Consider the following 21,607-nt stretch of genomic DNA (forward strand, 5'->3'; position numbering starts at 1 on the left):
GGAATATTTTTTCCTAGCCTTCAAGATGTGCCTGTTCACCTCTATTTATAAAATACCCCCAAAATGTCAACATCTGTTCCAAAATGGAATTTCTTGCCTGTTCCTGATTTCTATGGCTTGTCTTTGCCCTTTACCCCATCTGGAATGCCTGTGCTCTCTGCCATCAGATATCTTCACACTTCCTTATCAGTTTCAAAAGTGAACTTGCAAGAAAATCTTTGCCCCCCCTCTGCCCTCAGTGACATTTTTCAAACCAGAGCCCTCACTCACCTAACTTTACCGTTGTCTTCATCCATTTACCCAGTGGCATATCTTCAGATACTTAAATTCTATTCTTCAGTGTTTTTAAACATGAATGGAAGTCGGGGGTTAGGTAGAAGAAAAAAGAAATAAGAATCATCACTTTTATGCCTAGTCGGTGTGGCTCAGTGGTTGAAGCGACGACCTATGAACCAGGAGGTCATGGTTTGATTCCCAGTCAGGGCACATACCTGGGTTGTGGGCTTGATCCCCAGTGTGGGATGTGCAGGAGGCAGCCGATTAATGATTCTCATCACTGATGTTTCTCTCTCTCCCTCTTCCTTCCTTTCTGAAATCAATAAAAATATATTTTAAAAAAAGAATTAGCACTTTCTTGAATATTCCTTAGAATAAATTAGGTGAAGCTCTTGACAACAGTAAGGAGTGTCTGACAGGTAGCTATGGATTGATTGCTTTTGTTTGCAGGTTGTTTTCCTCCAGCCCTTATTTGTAGTTAAATTCCTTCATCTATTTCTCTTAAATCTACTAGTATTTCTTCCAAGAACCTTCCTTCCTCCTGGCCTGCATGAACCATGCTCACTGCACAGTCAAAAGCAAGGACAGGAGACTCTTTGCCAAAGTTAAAAGCGCATCAAACACGCCTAGCATTTATTAATCACAAACCTACAGACCCCTCAGTACACCATCCTTGGGACTTGGCCCCAATAATCCAAAGCTGACAATCTTGAGTATACATAACAGGAGGGGTGAGGATGGGTGGGGAGTGTCTGTTGATAACTCTGAAATGGGGAAGAGTCCTCCAAATGGAGAACTGGGTGGAGGCCAGAGGTTGGGGTGATCAACTTCTGAGTAGGGGGGTCAGTAAAAAATCAGATAAACAAAAGAAGGTACAGGATTTAACAGCCCTTCCCCCAAGCTTCCACCTAGGTGGGAGAGGCTTCTTTTTCCAGGGCTGGGGAAATCCCCAGAAGGACGCCTTTCTTCGTCCTATTCCTCTATGCGGTGAAAAAAGTAATGGGTGCTGGTTCTGGGAACTTGGACTCAGTATCCCCAATTCCCCATCACCTCCCCAAACTGCCCTTCAAGGAAGGAGGCAGGACTCTGCCCAAGGGTAGGGGTCTAACTCTAACTTCTGATCTCGGTCTGGAATGTCAACCCGTAAGATTTCAAAATCTACCCCCTTTCCCAAGGTCAAGGTTAGCTCAGAGCTGTTCTCTTTCAGGTTAAGGCAGGGAGCCTAAGTACCCTCTTCCCTGCAGTGGAATGCTTGGCTGGGATGCTGCTGAGGAATAAGGGCTGTGATCTCCATATGGTGGCCTGATCTTGCAGACTCTTCCTTGCCTGAAATACTGGTGCTGGGCTGTTCCTATAGGGAAGGGGCATAGACTGGCTCGTCCACTGCTAGGCCATGATCCGAGTTCCCAGGTAAAGGGTCCGGCTCTCATTCTCATTCTGTTCCTGGCCTGGGCAGGGCAGGGATCATGGTGAAGGGGGGAGGGCTTAAACCCCAGGGTGGGAATGCCATCATTTGGACTCCTCTTCCTTGCCAGGATGGAGGAGACTGGCCACCATAAGAGAGGGGATGGAACAGTATCCTGACACACCCTTATCCCAGACCTGGCTAGGACAGTCCCAGAGGACAGGGACAGACCTCATCCTGTCTCCTTCCCTCACCTGGGTGAGGATGGGTCCCACTGGGCAAAGGAGATGCTGTGATCTCCAGGGGGTAGGCCCTGATGTCATGGTGCTGGCTGGGCCTGTGGGAAAGGGGTGGTGTGTGCCGGACTCCCCCTCCTTGCCTGGTTATAGGGGTGGGGCCTCATCTCTTCCCCCAGAACACCTGGGCAGGGCAGTCTCATGGGAGGGGAAGGGAAAGGCAGGGCCTCATCTCGACTTGTCCTCCTTTTCTGGGTGGGGAAATCCCAGAGGAGGGGTGAGGCCTGATCAGGACTCCTCCTCCATGCTGAAGCTGCTTCGGCGACTGCTGGCCTTGGAGACAGTGGGGGACACGGAAGAGAGCAGGGGGTCAGAGGCAGCCCGCAACGGGGACAGGGCACCCCCCGACAGTCCCCCCAACACCCCTTCCTCCTCCTCCATCAGAATGTCCGTTAGCCCCAGGTGGAAGGGGTCTCCCAGATCCCCCAGGTGGTCGCTGGGAAAGTGCAGGTCCAGAAGGGTATCTGAGGGTGGCACTGGGGGCTGCTGATGGGGAGCACCCTGGGCAGGGCCCCCCCCCTGCATGAAACGTTGCTACGCCTGGCCTGCCCTCCTCCTCAACATCCAGCTGCTCTGGCTTGAGGCTGTCAGAGGCTGAAGTCGTGGCCAGGGAGATGAGCCCTGGGGTGGGAGGGACCGGCAGACCATGGATCTGGGCCTGCAGTTCGAGCTCCTGCAAAAAGTAGGGGGTAGGTGTGGAATAAGATGGAGTTCAGAGCCCCTCAGAGGCAGAGAATGTCACAGTTAGGAGGGCAGGTTGTCTGGGTTCACATTCAGCCTCTACCACTCACTAGTTACGTAACTTTAGGCAAGTTGCCTCAAATTTGAGCTTCAGCGTTCCAATCTGTAAAATGGGTATAACAACGGTCCCTGCCTCGTTGGGCTCTTGGGACGATTAACTTACTAAATGGAGATAAGGCTCTCGTCACAGTGCATGGCACGAGATAAATGCAATGCACACTAGCCAATATTCATCACTATTCTTTTTAATGGTATGCTTACTACTTATCACCGCCACCACCATCATCATCATAATGGAAGTCAGGAAGCCCTGGGATCTCCCAAGTATTCCAGGAGGGGAAATTGTGGCCTGTTCTTCCTCTGCCTCTGCTTGCAGGAAGCCCCCTCCCCCCTGCCACCACCTCCTCCCCTTCCAGACCTGAATTCGGAGCTGCAGGCTGCGGTTGGCTTGCTCCAGGGATCGCTGCCGGCTCTCTAGGTCTTTGGAGCGCTGCTGCTCCTTCTGCAACTTGCGGATATAATCCACAGAGGCTTTGAGGATGGTGCCCTTGTTCCAGCGCATCTCCCTGTGGGGTCGAGGGGAAGGAAAGAGGGGAGTGCTGTGCATGGAGTCTCTTGGATTGTTGCACCAGGTAGATGGGGCACCCCACCCCCTGCCTAGAACTTGAGGTGGGGGTACATCAAGGGTATGGGATGCTCATCTCCTGCCTGGAACCTTCCAAGCCCTGAAGCCCTCTCTGACCTGTCCCTTGACCTCTCCTCTCACCTCTGACCCGGATTCATCTCACTACAGCTGCTCTGGCTTCTCAGCGCTCCCAGGACATGGACATCCATTCTCACCGCAGGGCTATGAGCCCAGCTCTGCTCTCCTCCTTGACCACTCTTGCCCCAGGCACCTCCTGCCTCTCTTCCTTTGGCTGTCCCCTCGGTCCTCACCCCAAACTGGAATCCTCCCCCCAACCTCCCCATCTTCCTCCCATTCTTTATTCTTCTCCACAACATTCATCAGAATTGCATGAACTTTACTTATTTATCTTGTTTGCTGTCTGGCTGCCCCCACTAAATGATCAGTTCCCTGAGGTCAGGGATTTTTGTCTGTTTCATACTCTCTGGCCTCAGGACCAAGCTTGGTACCTGGTCCAAAGCAGAAGCTCAATGTTTTCTGAATAAATACAGGAAACTAAGCGCCTCTGTCTTGCAGGGACCTGATGAGGCATATGGACCCTAAGGTCATGAACCTCAAATTGTAGGTGGAGACATGGTGAGGGGCTGGCTCAGGGTGAAAAGAGATGAGTGGGAAGGGGCCAGAAGAGCAGAGCTGCTGGGTGGTTCCCACCCAGGGTAGGCCCCCCTGGGAATGACTTTAGGAGAGCAGGGTCCCCCGCCCCACCTTCTGCTAGCCTGGGGCTCCCAGCCCAGACTCACGGGTCACTGGACTTGGGGATGAGAGTGCCCAGCTCCTTGATCCTGTCGTTAATGTTGAAGCGCCTGCGACGTTCAACTTTGGAGGAGGGGGAGATAGAAGTGGGAAAGTCATCAATAGGCCAAGGAGGGAAGAGGAGAAATTGGGGCATTGGGAAGCTGTTTCTGGGAGGGGACCCCCAAGGCAGGATGGGGCACAGAGCGAGGCAGGGCTGCAGAGCATGGTGGCAAGGGCATATGCTCTCACTCACTTAGGTTGTGATTGTCCTTCTTCTGCCGTTCCTTCAAAAGGGCCTTGGCTTCTGTCTCTGGAAGAGAGTGGAGGTAGTCAGGGCCTCTGGGCATGGGAAAGAAGGAGGGCAGTGTGTGTTGCTGAGGTAGGCTTTGGTGGGCACATGCAGGGGAAATGACCTTTTTAAAAAGCCACTCTTGCCCTGGCTGGTTTGGCTCAGTGCATAGTAGAGCTTTGGCCTGAGGACTGAAGGGTCCTGGGTTTGATTCCAGTCAAGGGCACATGCCTGGGTTGCGGGCTCGATCCCCAGTAGAGGGCGTGCAGGAGGCAGCCGATCAATGATTCTCTCTCAGCATTGGTGTTTCTATCTCTCTCTCCCTTCCTCTCTGAAATCAATAAAAATATATTTTTAAGAAATGCCACTCTTGCCATGGCCAGTGTTCTCAGTGGTTAGAGCGTTGGCCCAAAGAGCGTGGGTTCGATTCCCGGTTAAGAGCAATTGCCTGGGTTGCAGGTTTGATCCCTGGCCCCAGTCAGGGTACAGGAGGCAACCAATTGATGTGTCTCCTTCACATCAATGTTTCTCTCTCTCTGTTTCTCTCTCTCTCTCCCTCTCTTCCACACTCTCTCTCTAATAATCAATGGGAAAAAATATCCCTAGGTGAGAATTAACAAAAAATGCCATTCTTCTTACTGTTTTTCAAGAAGCCATGGTGATGAGCCATTTGTTAAACCCAACATGAGAGGCAGTGGGGTGAAAGTAGGACCATGGGCCATGTGGAAAAAGAGGGCAACGAGTTCCCATTTCTGTCTGCTTAAACCCCTTCCCCCAGAACCAGGCCCACCCCCACCCCCACACCTGGCAGACATGGGGCTAAGCCTGGCCCTTACCAGAGATCTCCCGTTTGATGTTGGGCAGCTCAGCTGGACAGGAGTTGCTGACAGTGATGGCAGGTGTCGCCACACCCTGACTACTGTACACATCAAGCAGATTCCCTGACACAGGCAGCTGCGGGCAGGCATAGCAGAGAAAGGATGATTGGCAACAGACCCCAGGCTCAGCCCCGTCTTAGAACCAGGCTCCCGAGCCTCTACACATCCCCAAAGACATGCCCCCTAATGCAAGGATTGGCTGACTCAGTACAGGAACCTTCTCTTTCAAGGGAATTTCACATGGTGACTCAATAAGGCTGGTGAGGCTCAGTGGTTGAGCGTCAACCTATGAAGTAGGAGGTCACCATTCAATTTCCATTCATGCCTGGGTTGTGGGCTCGATTCCCAGTGTGGGATGTGCACCAGGCAGCCAATCAATGATTCTCTCTCATCACTGATGTTTCTATATCTTCTCTCCCTCTCCCTTCCTCTCTGAAATCAATAAAAATATATTTTTTAAAAGTATGAATTTTTAAAAAATAAGGGAGGACAGGATCAAATGGACCTACCCTGCTTTGCCGGGGACTAGAGCCTGCCTGGCCTGTTCATCATGCTCCTGCAGCCCCTCAAATCAATCCCCCCGTGAGCTCTGAAGCTGCTCTCCCAAACCCAGGGCCGGCTCTGAGAGAAGAAATGCTGCAAAGCCACCCTTCTCAGGTCACTGTGGACTCCGATGGAACATTTCAGTCCATCAGCCCCCCATCCCCACCCCCACCCCATCCCAGCACGACATTCCAATCCAGCATTCTTGGAACACTCCAACCCAATCTCCTCAGACCTTGGGGAAATTGTCATGGCAACGTTCCATCCCAAATCTGGCCTTCTGAAGAGTTTCAGCCCAATCTCCAGTCTTTTGCAGTGACCGCGTTGCACCACCTCACATACGTAGTCTCCAGCTGCCATGCACCAACGCTCTGACTCGAGTATCTTCTTGCATATTCTGACCTCCTAGGATTTCCTGTCCAACTACACAACTAGCTCTGCTTTTATTTCCGCCTACGTTGCTTTCTCCCCTTTGCACTCTCCTGGATACACCCTAGGGCGACATACTAATCTGTAAGTAATTAGTCCCATCTCTAGATAGGATTTCATCTCTTGAAACCCCTACCAATCTGTTGCTTCCATCTCATATAAGATTGCAATCTCTAGCTGTGTCCAAATCAACACAAAGTTCTGATAAACCGGTATAATTTTTATATATGCTTCTATCCTCTTGGTAAATTGGAAAGAAACAAAAAACTACAGCCATCTGGTATGCCCTGAAACAAGTTATGGGACTCTTGGAATGTTTGAGAACCAGAATGTTACAATGTTTGATATATTTGTTGCTTTAGAAAGTTTTATCCACTCTACAAGGCCCCAGCCTCTTGGCACGGTTCACTGCAAGAGGCACAGTACCTGGAATCACTTCAAGGTCCAACCATGCCAAGCTTTGAGACTTTTGGAGTGTTTCAGTCTCTTGGTACATTCAAAAGGCTAAAAGACCCCCCAATCTTGCCCTGGCTGCTGTGGCTCAGCTGTTAGGGGGCACGCACACCGAAGGGTCACGGGTTAGATTCCTAGTCAAAGACACGAACCTAGGTTGCAGGTTCCATCCCCAGCCCAGTTGGGGTGTGCGGGGGAGGCAACCAGTTTATTTTTCTCTCTCTCCTCTGTCTCCCTCCCCCTCCCTTCCTCCTTTCTACTCTCTCTGAAAAGCAATGGAAAAATATCCTCAGGTGAGGATTAATAAAAAAGTAATAATAAATAAATAAATAAATAAATAGTCCCATCTCTTGGTCCCTCCTACATTGAAGTTCGAGTGAGCAGTTTATTATGCCCTAATAGTTTCATACATACAGGAAGTCCCCATCCTGTATGTATTAAAATCTGCAAGGTTGCCCTGGCCAGTGTGTTTAAGTGGTTAGAGCATCAGCCCATGCACCAAGGGTTGGGGGTTCGATCCCTGCCCCAGTTGGGTAGGTGCAGAGGCAACCAATTGATGTGTCTCTCTCACATCGATGTTTCTCTCTCTCTCTTTCTCCCGCTCCCACTCTCTAAAAAAAGAAAATCTACAAGGTCTACCTTTCCATGCAATCCAACTAAAGGCCTCAGGGCATTGCTATGCCCCATTATCATAATATAGTCTCCTTCTCTATCTTAATACAATCCAAGGTGACGGTCATGGTCTCTTATACACATAGCCAATCCTGATGTAGTCTCAGTGACACAGGGATGTGCTAAGTTGTTAAACCAACTTCCCATCCCGGGGCCTTACCGTGCTGGGGAGCTGTAGCCCCGCAGTGCCTCCAGGTAGATAGCTGAGCATCTCATCGTTGTAACTGGACTCCAGGCTGATGATCTCATCAATGACATCATCAATCTGGGGACAGAAGTAAATATGGAGGAGGGTTAGCAGAAGTTGGAGGGTGGAGCATGGGAGCGTTGTCTGCAGCCACGTACCTCCTTCTCTGAGCTGGACCCGATGGTGAGTAGTGCCATGGGGCTGTTGGGGGCGCTGCCTGTAGGGCCAGTAGCATGGGTGGCCTCAGGGGCAGGGAGCGGCTGGGCACTAGCAGCCCCCGGTGGTGGGGTGAGTGCCTGGGAAGCCAGCTTGGGCCCAAGTGTGGTGGACAGGTACTGTTTGACCTGCTGCCGGCGTGCCTGCTGCAGGTGGTAGCGTGTTGGGTTCTCTAGATGGGTCTGCACCTGTGGAATAAGGGGAAGGAGGGACAGGAAGGGACAAGGTAGAACAGGACTCAGAGAGGTACCTCTGGGCAAACCGGGCCCAGAATCTGAGAACCCCCCAAAATACTGGTAAGTCTCTCCCAGCACCCAAATTCCCTTTCTTGGACACCCCTCAAAGCCACTAGGATCCACCCACGGATGGTCAAACCCCTCAGTTTCTGGAGCCCCCGCCCCTGTCACAGTCCCCAAGACTCCACCCTTTTCTCTGATATCACCGAACAGACCCAGGAACTACATATTGCTTCCCAAGACATCCAAAAGCCACAGAACTCCTAATGCACCACATCTATATGCAGCTCTTCCTCCAAAGCCACTCCACAGACACCCTAGGGCCCACTTGGGGCACTCACTACCCTCCATGGTCCACCAAGACATCCTATGGCCCCCAAGAACCCCTCACAATCCCACAAGAAAATCTCAGAAAGCTTAAACACAATGGGATACTGGCACAGCCTACTTTAACAGCACCTAAAGACCTTCCTTAGGGCCCCAGGACCTGAGCTAAAAGTCACCAGGACCACTCCCCAAGGACTCTGGGACCTTACCTTGAGCACCTCCCTGGGCACCTGAGCAGGGGGAGGACGGCCCAATGTGTGGCCCCCAGCAGAGACACCAACCACAGAGATGGCAGGAGAGGCAGGTGCAGGGCTGGGGAAGGGAGAGGCTGCAGCCTGTTCCCGACGCTCACGCCTCTCCTGCTCCTGGGCTTGGGCCCGCATGAGCTGCTGCCGCAGCAGGACCCGCGATGAAGAAGAAGAGGACATGGCAGGGGTCCTGGAGCCCCCTGCAGAAGATGATGCAGACAGTGTAGCTGAGGTGGCTGGTGTGGCCTGCAGTGATATTGGGAGGCTGTGGAATGGGAAATACGGGGCCACAAGTAAGCTAAAAGTCTCGTCCCAAACCTAATGTGACGGAGTAAATCACAGGAACCAGGCCTGGTAGCAGCCCTCAGGGGTCAGTCTGGTGGGGGGATTTTAGCCTTCATTCCTTACGGTGAAGTCTCAATTTGGGTCTGTTCCTATATTGAGCAGAGATGCAACGGCTTGGCTGTGGGCAAGGGGCTTTATCCTATTTAAGGGAGGCTGTGGCCGTAGATACAGAGGGCTCTTGAGCTCAATTTGGGGCTGGAGATGCTCCTTTAGCTCCTGGGGGTGGGCATCAGGCTACAGGACAATCGCAGTACCTTCTTCCTCCCCTGCCTGGGCCTCTAGTCCCAGGAGCTACTCAGTCTTGAAAATCTCAGAAATTTCACAATCCTCTCTTCCTGCCCCTCTTCCAGGTCCCCTCCCCTCTCTTAGAGCCCAAGCCCATGACTCAGCACATTTAGACTTCCCCAGCTTGGGGAAAGAAGAGACCAGCAGGGGTTCCTCAAGGGCTGGGGGGTGGGGGAGTTTGTTGAGTGGGGGAGGGGTGAGCAGGGGTTGAGGGTATGGCTCCGCCTACCTCGGCACTGAGCTAGAGCAAGGCACACCCAGTCTCTGGGCACTCTAGGGATGCTGCAGCCATATTTGTGAATGAATGGGTGTGCAGGTGGGGTTGGGGGAGGCAGCTGAGGTCTAGTCTGAGATACTGGAATCCTAGCTTGGCCACCTGCTTTCACGTAACATGATTTTTCCGGCCCCTTATTTTAATGACTGGCAAATACAAACTGTTGGAGAGAATGGGTCGGGCTGGCACTGAGGACTACTGCCCACCAAGAGGGAATGGAGGGCCCTGAGGAATTGGGAGAGGAGTCAGAGGAGACATTACCTTGAGTGTAGTGGTAGGGGCTGGCTTTTGAGCTCGTAAAAGCTGTCAGGATCAAGGACGTTTTCTAACTCGATGTCAGCAACAATCCCGGATTCCGGAAGCAAAGAGTTCAGGCTGAGGGTGAGGGTGAGGTAGGGGTGGTGGTCAGTTATTGTATGGAGGCCTCAATCCCCTCCAAGAAAGAGAAAGAGAGAGAGAGAGAGAGAGAGAGAGAGAGAGAGAGAGAGAGAGAGAGAGGAGAGGAGAGAGAGAGAGAGAGAGGCGGGGGAGATAAGAAGGAAAACAGTGTATCTCTAACATTCAGCCACTCCGCTGGGTAGCACCACCATAAATTCCCACGCCCTCTCCCCCTCCCCATTATCTTTTGCTGTGTTACCGATAGTCCCTTAAGATTCAAAACACCGTGCCCTAACACTCACGTGTTACCACAACCTGGGTTTGAGGAAAATGGAAGTGAAGAATGTAGGAATGCCGGACTCACTTTGCAGGAGTCCTGACTTTGCATTCAGAGCTCTCCCAGCCCCCATACCCCCTACTGTTTTTCAGGCTGCTGAATGTGAGCCCACGTTGTCCACACATGCAGCACGGTAGGGGCATCCCTCAGTATAACAGCCCATTGTGACACCAACTGAATGCATCACAAAGAGAACTGGGGTCAATGATTCACTTTATAGAAGGATCCACCACTTTGCAAATGAGTTTCCCCCTCCCCAGCCAGAGTTCACGGGATGCCAACACATACCCAAATACGAAATGGAAATAGCAAAGGCTGCCCTCGGTGCAACAATCTGGATTTACAAGAGGGAGCATTTGGGTGGAACATCCACTTTATGTGAGCTTTCTTTTCTTGGCCAGATGAGCCGGCCCACCACTCTCCAGTTTTTTTGGAATAGATCAAAAGGCACACGCCTCCAATACCAACACCCACTGACACACAAGTCATGTACACCCCTCCCTTTCAACTACTGTGATGATCTAGGTTTTTATACACGCATCAGAACATACGCAAAGGCTCCTGCTCAGGCCTCCATGCTGGGAGTAAGACCCTAGTGTGCAGGGGGCCTAATCCTGCACGCAGATGGATATGCATTCTTGAATTTAGTCAAAGATTCAGAATTCTGAGATTGGGGGTGACTTCACTTGGCAAGAATTTTCTCCCCTCCCCAAAGATCTGTCTTCCTTCCTTTCCTCACCCTCAGACGGGGCCCTAAAACCACCCAGGAAGTTGGGAAGAGGAAGCTCCAGGATCCGCCGAGCTCAGCACAATTCCAGGCAGAAAGTAGCCAAAGCCCCCTCCCATGCTTACAGACCCATTTCACAGAACTTGGGAGAAATGGGGGTTGGGGCTTCCAAGGCCACTAATGATAAGACCCACCCAGATAGGGATGGTGCAATTGGTGCTCATTCCAGCTCTGGTGACAGATTCAAGATTACCCCCAGGGTCTGAGAGATAGAGTAGGAGGGTGAGATAAAAAGAACATGTATGTGCGTGTGTGTATGCAGTGAGCAGAGGTTGGCTTGCTAAGAGGCTAAGGCAGGTGGCAATAGGAACAAGACCCTCCTCTGGGTTCCCAAATAAAGTCTGAAGCCTTCTTCACTGAGCTAAGAGGTAGCACCATCTCCATCACCTCTGCCTGCCTGTCTCCCATTCAAGCCCTGATGGAGGGGGGGCTTTTTCACTCTCCTTGGGATCTGATCCAGTTGGGAGTGAAGAGATTATGCTGGTCAAGTCTTGATGAATGTTGATTCTCTCGCTCACACACACTCACAAGGCTGGTCTCACGCAGCATTATCTGAGACACCCCCAAATCCTACCGGACTCATATCATCCCCAAGCACAGCCTCCAGCAACCAGCCATTGAGAATCACCAAGCTCCCAAGAGAGCACCTCTGTCCCCCAGAAACCCTTCTCTGACACTGAGCTAAAAGTCCCTTAAAATCAGTGCCTCACCTACAGAGTGCTCCCTCAACTTCATCCCCCTCATACCTGACTCAAGAACCCCAAATTCAGCCTCTAATTAGAGCCTCAGTCGCCCAAGTTCAGCTACCCTAGACCTGTTTCTGGACACATCAGAATAAGTCCCTCTAGAGACCCAGTCAACCCCTACCTCCAAATCTGAACCAGGCTTCCCTTAATGCACTTCCAGGACTCTTTTTGAGCTTCAGTCCAAGCAGGCCACCGCCGGATTCCTTAGGTGCCCCCCCAAGACGGGCGCCCTGACGTCCTCCAACCCTAGGCCGAGGCCCTCCAATCCCAGACCGGGGCCCCTACTGCACCCAAATCAGGCTCCCGGGAACCCCAGTCAGCACTACTGGCCCCAAGCGGCCCCGCACCTGAGCAGCTGGGCTGAGTCGGCCGGCCTGCGCTCCTCCAACAGCACGAACACGGCTCGAGGGCCCTCCGCGCTGGCCTCTACGCCGTCCCGAGCTGGCTCGGCCACATGAGACATGACGCCCGGCCCCGGGCGAGCCCTGCCAGGCCGGTCGGGCTTCAGCCCGGTCCCCCTAACAAAATAAGAGTCCCCCTCCCCCTGCTCGCCACCGCCTCCTCCGCTAAGCCATGGAGCGAGCTCTGCGCGGGCGGGCGGCGTCGGGGAGATGGGATGGGCTGTGAGTCATCCCCCGCCCTGAACGGACCAACACCAGCCCCCCCACCTAAGAACCTAACCCCGGACGACCGCCCTCCTCCCCCTCGTCCTTTTCCCCCTCCTCCCTGAGCTGGGGAAACTCCACAGGAAGTGAGCGCAAGTAAGATGGACAGCTCTGCCGGCTCTGCCCTCTGAGCGAGGCGGCCAATCATCAAGGGCTGCTTCAAGAGTCCGCCCTAAACCACGCCTCTGATGCGGACGGAAAACTAGATTGGCCGGCCCTCATTCTGAGAAGGGAGCCTAGGCCGCGCCCTCAGAAATAGAAGCAAATCAGCGAGAGGTAATTAATGAAGCCACGCCTTCCCCTCTGAAACTATCCCCGGTTGGGCAATAAGCCGCTCCTTGGGTTCTCTGCGCCTGCGCACGGATGGCCGGTAGGCGCCCAGATTTTCAGGCCACTTTTCTAGCTGCGGAACTGCGCCCCCTGTCCGCCAATATGCATAATACCGGCTTCCTAGACCTCGCTTTAACCTGATCTAGCAGGGGTGGGCAAACTTTTTGACTCGAGGGCCACACTGGGTTCTTAAACTGGACCGGAGGGCCGGAACAAAAGCATGGATGGAGTGTTTGTGTGAACTAATATAAATTCAAAGTAAACATCATTACATAAAAGGGTATGGTCTTTTTTTTTTTTTTTTTTAGTTTTATTCATTTCAAATGGGCCGGATCCGGCTCGTGGGCCGTAGTTTTCCCACGGCTGATTCTAGCCAAAGCCATAATAACTAGGTAGCCTAGGCAGCTACATACCCTGGAGATTCGCACCAGAAACCCCTCCCTTTCGGTACCCACAGTCCAGCCGCTCAGCTCTCTTCCTGGGAGTCCTCCGCCTTCTCTGTCACTGGAGCGGTTGTTGTACTAGGTCGTTGGGCTACACAATAGGTGCTTAATAAATCTTTGACGATGAATGAGTGGAAGAGTGGAAATTAGATCTGATCCTTTCGGGGAATGACTTCTGGAATCTAAAGACCAGGGTTTGGATATGGGCAAGGGACTTCCCCTCTCTGAGCCTGTTTTCCTGACCTATTAAATTGGAGTCATAGTAACTGTCTGGCGGAGTTGTGATAAGGATTAGAGATAATGTATGTAAAGCACTAGCAGGTTGTTTGGCATACAATAGGTTCTCCAAAAATTAATTGATTCATTCGATCGTGCACTCATTCAACAAACATTTATTGAGCTCCTTTGTGTGCCAGACACATGCAAGCCAGCTTGCACACAGCGAAGGATTCCACCCATACTTTCAGGTGCACAGTCAGCTCACAGAACCCCTGGATCTACAACCTTCCCTTCCTTCTTTCCAATATCCCAAGATCCTGTCCATCAGTTGGATCTCTGGGAACTTCACTGAGCTCCTACTTGTCTTGCACCTTTTGGTATTGGCAACCATATATGCCAAGTTGACTTGGTCAACATGAACATCCCTACAGGCTCACACAAAAGTATTATCCATATAATAAAGACAATTCCTCCACAAATAATCCTTTGAAAAATTAATACATTACCAATAAAAATTCCAAAATGCACGAGGGTTTTTCTCCTCATCCTTGCCAGCACAACCCTCGTGCACTGCTGGTGGGAATGCAGACTGGTGCAGCCACTGTGGAGAACAGTATGGAGTTTCCTCAAAAAACTAAAAATGGAACTCACATTTGACCCAGTGATCCCACTTCTAGGAATATATCCCAAGAAAGCAGAAACACCAATCAGAAAGGATATATGCACCCCTATGTTCATAGCAGCACAATTCACCATAGCTAAGATTGGGAAACAACCTAAGTGCCCATCAGCAGATGAGTGGATTAAAAAAACTGTGGTACATCTACATGATGGAATACTACGCTGCTGTAAAAAAGAAGGAATTCTTACCATTTGCAACAACATGGATGGAATTGGAGAGTATTATGCTAAGCCAGCGGTTCTCAACCTGTGGGTCGCGACCCCTTTGGCAGTTGAATGACCCTTTCACAGGGGTCACCTAAGACCATCCTGCATATCAGATATTTACATGATGATTCATAACAGTAGCAACATTATAGTTATGAAATAGCAACGAAAATAATTTTATGGTTGGGCCACAACATAAGGAACTGTATTTAAAGGGCCAGAAGGTTGAGAACCACTGCGCTAAGCCAGTCAGAGAAAGATAAATATCACATGCTCTCATTCATTTGTGGATTATAATGAACAACATAAACTGATGAACAAAAACAGATCCAGAGACAGAGAAGCATCGATCAGACCATCAAACCTCAGAGGGAAGGTAGGGGAGAGATCAACCAAAGGACTTGTATGCATGCATATAAGCCTAACCAATGGACACAGACATGGGGGGGGGTGAGGGCATGAGTGCGGGTGGGGTGGGGGGGCAATGGGAGGGATAAAGACACATATGTAATAACTTAATCAATAAAGAAAAAAAATTTCCAAAGTGGAACTTGTAGCCCAGCTGGTGTGGCTCAGTGGTTGAGCATCCACCCATGAACCAAGAGGTCATAGTTGGATTACCAGTCAGGGCACATACCAGGATTGTGGGCTCAGTGCCCAGTAGGAGGTGTGCAGGAAGCAGCCGATCAACAATTCTCTCTTGCCCTGTCTGGTTTGGCTCAGTGGATAGAAAGTCAGCCTGCAGACTGAAGGGTCCCAGGTTCGATTCCAGTCAAGGGCACCTACCCGGGTTTCGAGCTTGATCCCCAGTAGAGGGCATGTAGGAGGCAGCCAATTAGTGATTGATTCTCTGTCATCATTGATGTGTCTATCTTTCTCTCTCCCTCTCCCTTCCTCTCTGAAATCAATAAAAACATATTTATTTAAAAAGGAAAAGCAATTCAATGTTACAAAAGAATATTACTTTTAAAAAATAATTCTCTCACATCATTGATGTTTCTATCTCCCTCTCCCTCTCCCTCTCCCTTCCTCTTTGAAATCAATAAATAATATGTATTTTTTTAAAAAAAGACTTGTGGCAAAGTGGGAGGGAAAATTTACAGCATTAGACCCACAGGTTAATTATCCTGTAACACCCCTCAATCCTATAAACATGAGTTTCATATACACATCCCAAATGTTTCCATAAGTGCTTCCCCATCACATATCCTGCACAATAAACCCACCTTCCATCTCTCTCAGCCCCTCTCAATCTCTTGCTCGCTCACAACTTTTTTAACACTTCTCTATATTTCTCTCTCTCTCTTTTCCTCCCTCCCTCTCTCCCTTCCTCCCTCCCTTCCTCCCTCCCTTCCTCTCTCCCTGCCTTCCTCCTTTTCTCAGGAAGCTGGGGTTTCATTAAGAGACAACTGCAGGGTGGTGTGATTGGGAGATATGGAGGAAAGAAAGAGGGCAATTGGATGGTGAAGTTGGGATATTTAGGGATAGATGTGAGTGGTGAGGGTTGGCTTGGGGTAAGGTTTGAGGCTACTGCAAGGCAGTTTTCATGTAACTACTAGTAAATGATCATGTGAAGGCCTTCAGGAGGGATGGGACTGCTAGAGGACCACTTAAGAATGCAGATGGTAGCTATTGGAGGGTAAATTGGGAATAGAGTTGGGATTGGAAGATGGTTTGGGGTGCAATTGGAGGGACTATAGGAAGACAGTGAGTGTGTAAAGATAGAATTTGGTCTTCTGTAAGGGAATTTAAGGCGTAGAGCTGTTAACTGTCATAGGATGGTATGGCAGGCTGACTAATGACTCTCCAAAAGATGTTCATGTCTGCCCTGGCTAGATAGCTCAGTTGGTTAGAGCATCATCTCCTTATGCCAAGATTGCTGGTTTGGTCCCGGGTCAGGGCACATACAAAAATCAACCAATGAATGCATAAGTGGAACAACAAATCTCTCTCTCTCTCTCTCTCCCTCTCTCTCTCTCTCTCTCTCTCTCTCTCTCTCTCTCTCTCTGTCCCTCCCTCCCTTTCTCTCTCTAAAATCAATAAATTAAAAAATAATGATGGCGGCATAGGTTAATGCCGGAGATTGCTGTCTCGAACAACCACTTCAAAAAACAACTAAAAGACGGAACGGACATCATCCAGAACCACAGGAAGGCTGGCTGAGTGGAAATTCTACAACTAGGAGGAAAGAGAATATCATACCCAGACTCAGAGGAGGCGCAGTGCTGAAGTGAAATACTAAGGTGCGGAGTGCACGCAGAGCGGGCTGGAGGCGGAGGGCGCGGTTGTTGTTTTCAATCGGGAGGGAGTTTCAGACTCTGAGCTCCAGATCCGGGCAAGTCTCTAGAGACCCAGACTCAAACGGGAGAAGCGGGACTGTCTGGCTTCGGTCGGAACTCGAAGGCAGCTTTCTCTCCGAGGTTTGCAGCGGTTGCTGGGACTCTGTGAGGCAGAGCCCCTAGGGACGGAACTGAGAGCAGCCATAACTGCTCGCTCCGGCCTGCCCTGTAGATCCCCGGGGACCCGCCTCGCCCAAGCCCTGTGCAGAGCCATTTGCCGGATAGCCTCAGGCAAAGGCAAGATTAGCACCGCCCTAGAGATCCAGCACAGAAGCTCTCCCACTGCAGACACAGCGGACTCTCATAGCCAGTTAGCCTGGAGGTCAAATCACCCCCAGTATTGCCGACAACAATCAAGGCTTAACTACAACAAGACTGCGCACAAAGACCACTAGGGGGTGCACCAAGAAAGCATAAAAAAAAATGCGGAGACAAAGAAACAGGACAAAACTGTCAATGGAGGATATTGAGTTCAGAACCACACTTTTAAGGTCTCTTAAGAACTGTCTAGAAGCCATCAATAAATGTAGTGAGATCCTCAAGAAATCTAATGAGACCCTCGATGTTATGATAAAGAACCAACTAGAAATTAAGCATACACGGACTGAAATAAAGAATACTATACAGACTCCCAACAGCAGACCAGAGGAGTGCAAGAATCAAGGCAAAGATTTGAAGTGCGAAGAAGCAAAAAACACCCAACCAGAAAAGCAAAATGAAAAAAGAATCCAAAAATACGAAGATAGTGTAAGGAGCCTCTGGGACAACTTCAAGCGTACCAACATCAGAATTATAGGGGTGCCAGAAGATGAGAGAGAGCAAGATATTGAAAACCTCTTTGAAGAAATAATGACAGAAAACTTCCCCCACCTGGTGAAAGAAATAGACTTACAAGTCCAGGAAGCGCAGAGAACCCCAAACAAAAGGAATCCAAGGAGGACCACACCAAGACACATCATCATTAAAATGCCAAGAGCAAAAGACAAAGAGAGAATCTTAAAAGCAGCAAGAGAAAGAAACTCAGTTACCTACAAGGGAGTACCCATACGACTGTCAGCTGATTTCTCAACAGAAACTTTGCAGGCCAGAAGGGAATGGCAAGAAATATTCAAAGTGATGAATACCAAGAACCTACAACCAAGATTATTTTATCCAGCAAAGCTATCATTCAGAACTGAAGGTCAGATAAAGAGCTTCACAGATAAGGAAAAGCTAAAGGAGTTCATCACCACCAAAACAGTATTATATGAAATGCTGAAAGGTATCCTTTAAGAAGAGGAAGAAGCAGAAAAAGGTAAAGATACAAATTATGAACAACAAACATGCATCTATCAACAAGTGAATCTAAGAATCAAGTGAATAAATAATCTAGTGATCATAATAGAATCAGGGACATAGAAAGGGAATGGACTCACTATTCTTGGGGGGGAAAGGGGTGTGGGAGATGCGGGAAGAGACTGGACAAAAATCGTGCACCTATGGATGAGGACAGTGGGTAGGGAGTGAGGGCGGAGGGTGGGGCGGGAACTGGGAGGAGGGGAGTTATGGGGGGAAAAAAGAGGAACAAATGTAATAATCTGAACAATAAAGATTTAATTAAAAAATAAATTAAAAAATAATAATAATACAAGAAAATTCTTTTTTTAAATGCCCATGTCCAAGTCTCTGGAACCTGTGAATGTCACTTTATATGGACTGTAGGTGTGATTAAATTAAGGGTTTTGAGATGGGGATATTACCCTGGATTATCTGTCTAAGTACCATGCGCTAACCGATTGCACCACTGGAGCTCCAGCTGGATTATCTGAATGGAACTTAATTGTAATCACAAGTTTCTTTATAAGAGGAAAGCAGAGGCAATTATGACAGAAAAGGAGAAAGCAATGCTACCTTAAGGCAGAGATTGTAGTGATACCACAAGCCAAGGAATGCCAGCAGCCACCAGAGGCAACAGATTTCCCCCTAGATTTTCTAGGGAGAGTATGGCCCTGTGGCACCTTCATTTTGACCCAATGTAACTGATTTGGGATTTCTCACTTCCAGAACTGTGAAAGAATAGATTTCTTTTTAAAAAATATATATGTTTATTGATTTTAGAGAGGAAGGGAGAGGGAGAGATAGAAACATCATTGATGAGAGAGAATCATTGATAGGCTGCCTCTTGCATGCCCCCTGCTGGGGATCAAGCCCGCAACCCGCCCATGCACCCTTGACCAGAATTGAACCTGGGACCCTTTAGTCTGCAGGCTGATGCTTCATCCACTGAGCCAAAGAGCTAGGGCAGATTTCTTATATTTTAAGTCACTACATTTGTGGTAATTAGTTATAGCAGCCACAGGAAATTAATATAGATTTTGGTACCTAGGTGTGAGATGCTGCTGTATCTTAGTCTGATTGGGCTGCCATAACAAAATAGTACATACTGGGTGAAATCAACAACATAAATGTATTTTCTCATAGTTCAACGTGCCATGGGTTGGTTTCTGATGAGGGTTGTCTTCCTGACTTGAAGATGGCTGCCTTGCTGTGTCCTCACATGGCCTTTCCTTTGTGCACATGCATTCCTGGTGTCCCTTCCTTTTCTTATAAGGACACCAGTTCTATTGCATTAGGGCCCCACCCTTATGACCTCATTTAACCGTAATCACCTCCTTACAGGTGCTATTTCATAATACAGTCATATTGGGGCTTAAAGCTTCAACATATGGATTGGGGGGGCATGATTCAGTTTATAACATGTTGTAACAAATACCTAAAAACATTGAAATGGCTTTGGAATTGGATAGTGGGTAGAAGCTGGAAGAATTTTGAGGCATATGATAGAAAAAGCCTAGAATAGCCCCAGCCAGTTTTGCTCAGTGGATAGAGCATTGACCCTTGGACTGAAAGCTCTTGGGTTTGATTCCAGTCAAGGTGTATGTGGGAGGCAACCAATCGATGTGTCTCTCTCCCTCCCTTCCACTGTCTCTAAAATCAATGGAAAAATATACTCCAGTGAGGATTAGCAACAAAAACAAAAACAAGAAAAAAGAAAAAGAAAAAGCTTAGCCCTAGGCCAGTGATGGCGAACCTTTTGAGCTCGGCGTGTCAGCATTTTGAAAAACCCTAGCTTAACTCTGGTGCCGTGTCACATAGAGAAATTTTTTGATATTTGCAACCATAGTAAAACAAAGACTTATATTTTTGATATTTATTTTATATATTTAAATGCCATTTAACAAAGAAAAATCAACCCCAAAAAATGAGTTCGCATGTCACCTCTGACACACGTGTCATAGGTTCGCCATCACTGCCCTAGCCTGTTTGACTCAGGGGATAGAGCGTTGGCCTATGGACCAAATAGTCCCGGGTTCAAATATGCCTCAAAATTCTTCCAGGGCACGTACCTTGGCTGCAGGCTCCTCCCCAGCCCAGGCCCTGGTCAGGGTGCTCGAAGGAGGCAATCGATGTGTTTCTCTCACATCAATGTTTCTCTCTGTCTTTCCCTCTCTCTAAAAATCAATGGGAGCTTTTACCTCTGCTGATAGCACTCGCAAATATGGTGAACGTTCCTAAAACCCACCAAACTTTCTGTGAGAAGTGTGGCCAGCATCAAACCCATAAAGTAACATGTACAAGAAGGGCAAGGATTCTCTGCGTAGGGAAAGCAGCGTTATGACAGGGAGCAGAGTGGCCATGGTGGGCAGACCAAGCCAATTTTCTGAAAAAAAGGCTAAAACTACAAGGAAGATTGTGCTGAGGCTTGAATGTGTTGAGCCCAACTGCAGATCTAAGAGAATGCTGGCTATTAAGAGATACAAGCATTTTGAACTTGGAGGAGATAAGAGAAAGGGTCAAGTGATCCAGTTCTAAGCTTCATATTTTGTTTTATTATATGACAATAAAATCTTGATTAAAAAAATCAAGGGGAAAAAAAGTATCCTTGAGTGAGGATTAACCAAAAGAAAAGAAAAAAAGCGTATACTAAGGAGAAAATAGAAAAAGCAAAAGCCTAAATTGCCTTGAACAGACTGTTAGTAGAAATATGAATATTAAAAGCACTGCTGGTGAAGGCTCAGAAGGGAAGGAGGAGCACAGTAGAAAGGCATATATATAGCATCATAAACAGAGTGTTGGTAGAAATATGAACGTTAATGGTGCTGCTGGTGACCCTGGCCAGTGTGGCTCAGTTGGTTGGAGCATCTTTTCATACACTAGAAGATGGTGGATTCAATTCCCAGTCAGTTAGAGGTTTGATCCCCAGTTAGGGCCAGTTTGGGAGGCAACCAATGGATGTTTCTTGCTCACATCAATGTTTCTCTCTCTCTCCAAAAATCAATAAAACATATCCTCAGGTGAGGATTAAAAAAAAGAGGGAGGCAGAGGCAGAGTTGACAGAAAGAAAAAAACAAGGCAGAGACTGTACTGATGCAGACACAAGCCAAGAAATGCTGACAGCCACCAAAAGAGGAAGAGGCAACAGATTCTTTCCTAGAGCTTCTGGAGGGAGAATGGTCCAGCTGGCACCTTGATTCTGTTCTTCTGTCCTCCAGAACTGTGAGAGAATAAATTTCTTATGTGTTAAGCCATCATGTTTCTGGTAATTTGTTACAGCAGTCACAAATGGCTTGGGGGTAAATTTGGGGGTTGTTGGAGGGATTCAGGGGTATGCTTGGGGTTTATTGAGGGCAGTTTGAGAGTATAATTAGGGGGCCATTGGAAAGCGTTTGGGTACAGTTGGAGCCATCAAAGGCAAGATTGAGGTGGGGGTGGGAGGTCACTGGAGGGTGGTCCGGAGGAATAGTTGGGAGATTGGGAAGATAAATGGGGGATGTTTACAAATAGTATTGGGGGTATTACAAGAAAGTTTAAGGCAGTGATTTTCGGCACTAGTGTGCCGAAAGGATTTTTAAAACATGCACAGGTAAGGGTCATCTATAACAGCGGTTCTCAACCTGTGGGTCGAGACCCCTTTG

General features: G+C 49.0%; 1 protein-coding gene across 1 annotated transcript; it reads right to left on the reverse strand.

Moving 5' to 3' along the window:
• Nucleotides 1–871: 871 nt before the first annotated feature.
• Nucleotides 872–12,454, reverse strand: TFE3 (transcription factor binding to IGHM enhancer 3). Its single transcript, XM_036305212.1, is given in 11 exon segments — nucleotides 872–2,496; nucleotides 2,498–2,650; nucleotides 3,137–3,284; nucleotides 4,144–4,219; nucleotides 4,392–4,448; nucleotides 5,264–5,381; nucleotides 7,563–7,667; nucleotides 7,748–7,993; nucleotides 8,578–8,881; nucleotides 9,782–9,895; nucleotides 12,116–12,454. Coding segments are annotated over 11 exon segments (1,728 nt in total). The 5' UTR covers nucleotides 12,232–12,454; the 3' UTR covers nucleotides 872–2,205.
• Between the last annotated feature and the right edge of the window lie 9,153 nt (nucleotides 12,455–21,607).

The sequence above is a fragment of the Myotis myotis genome, unplaced genomic scaffold, assembly GCF_014108235.1.
Source record: "Myotis myotis isolate mMyoMyo1 unplaced genomic scaffold, mMyoMyo1.p scaffold_m19_p_4, whole genome shotgun sequence".
NCBI classification, from domain to species: Eukaryota; Metazoa; Chordata; class Mammalia; order Chiroptera; family Vespertilionidae; genus Myotis; species Myotis myotis.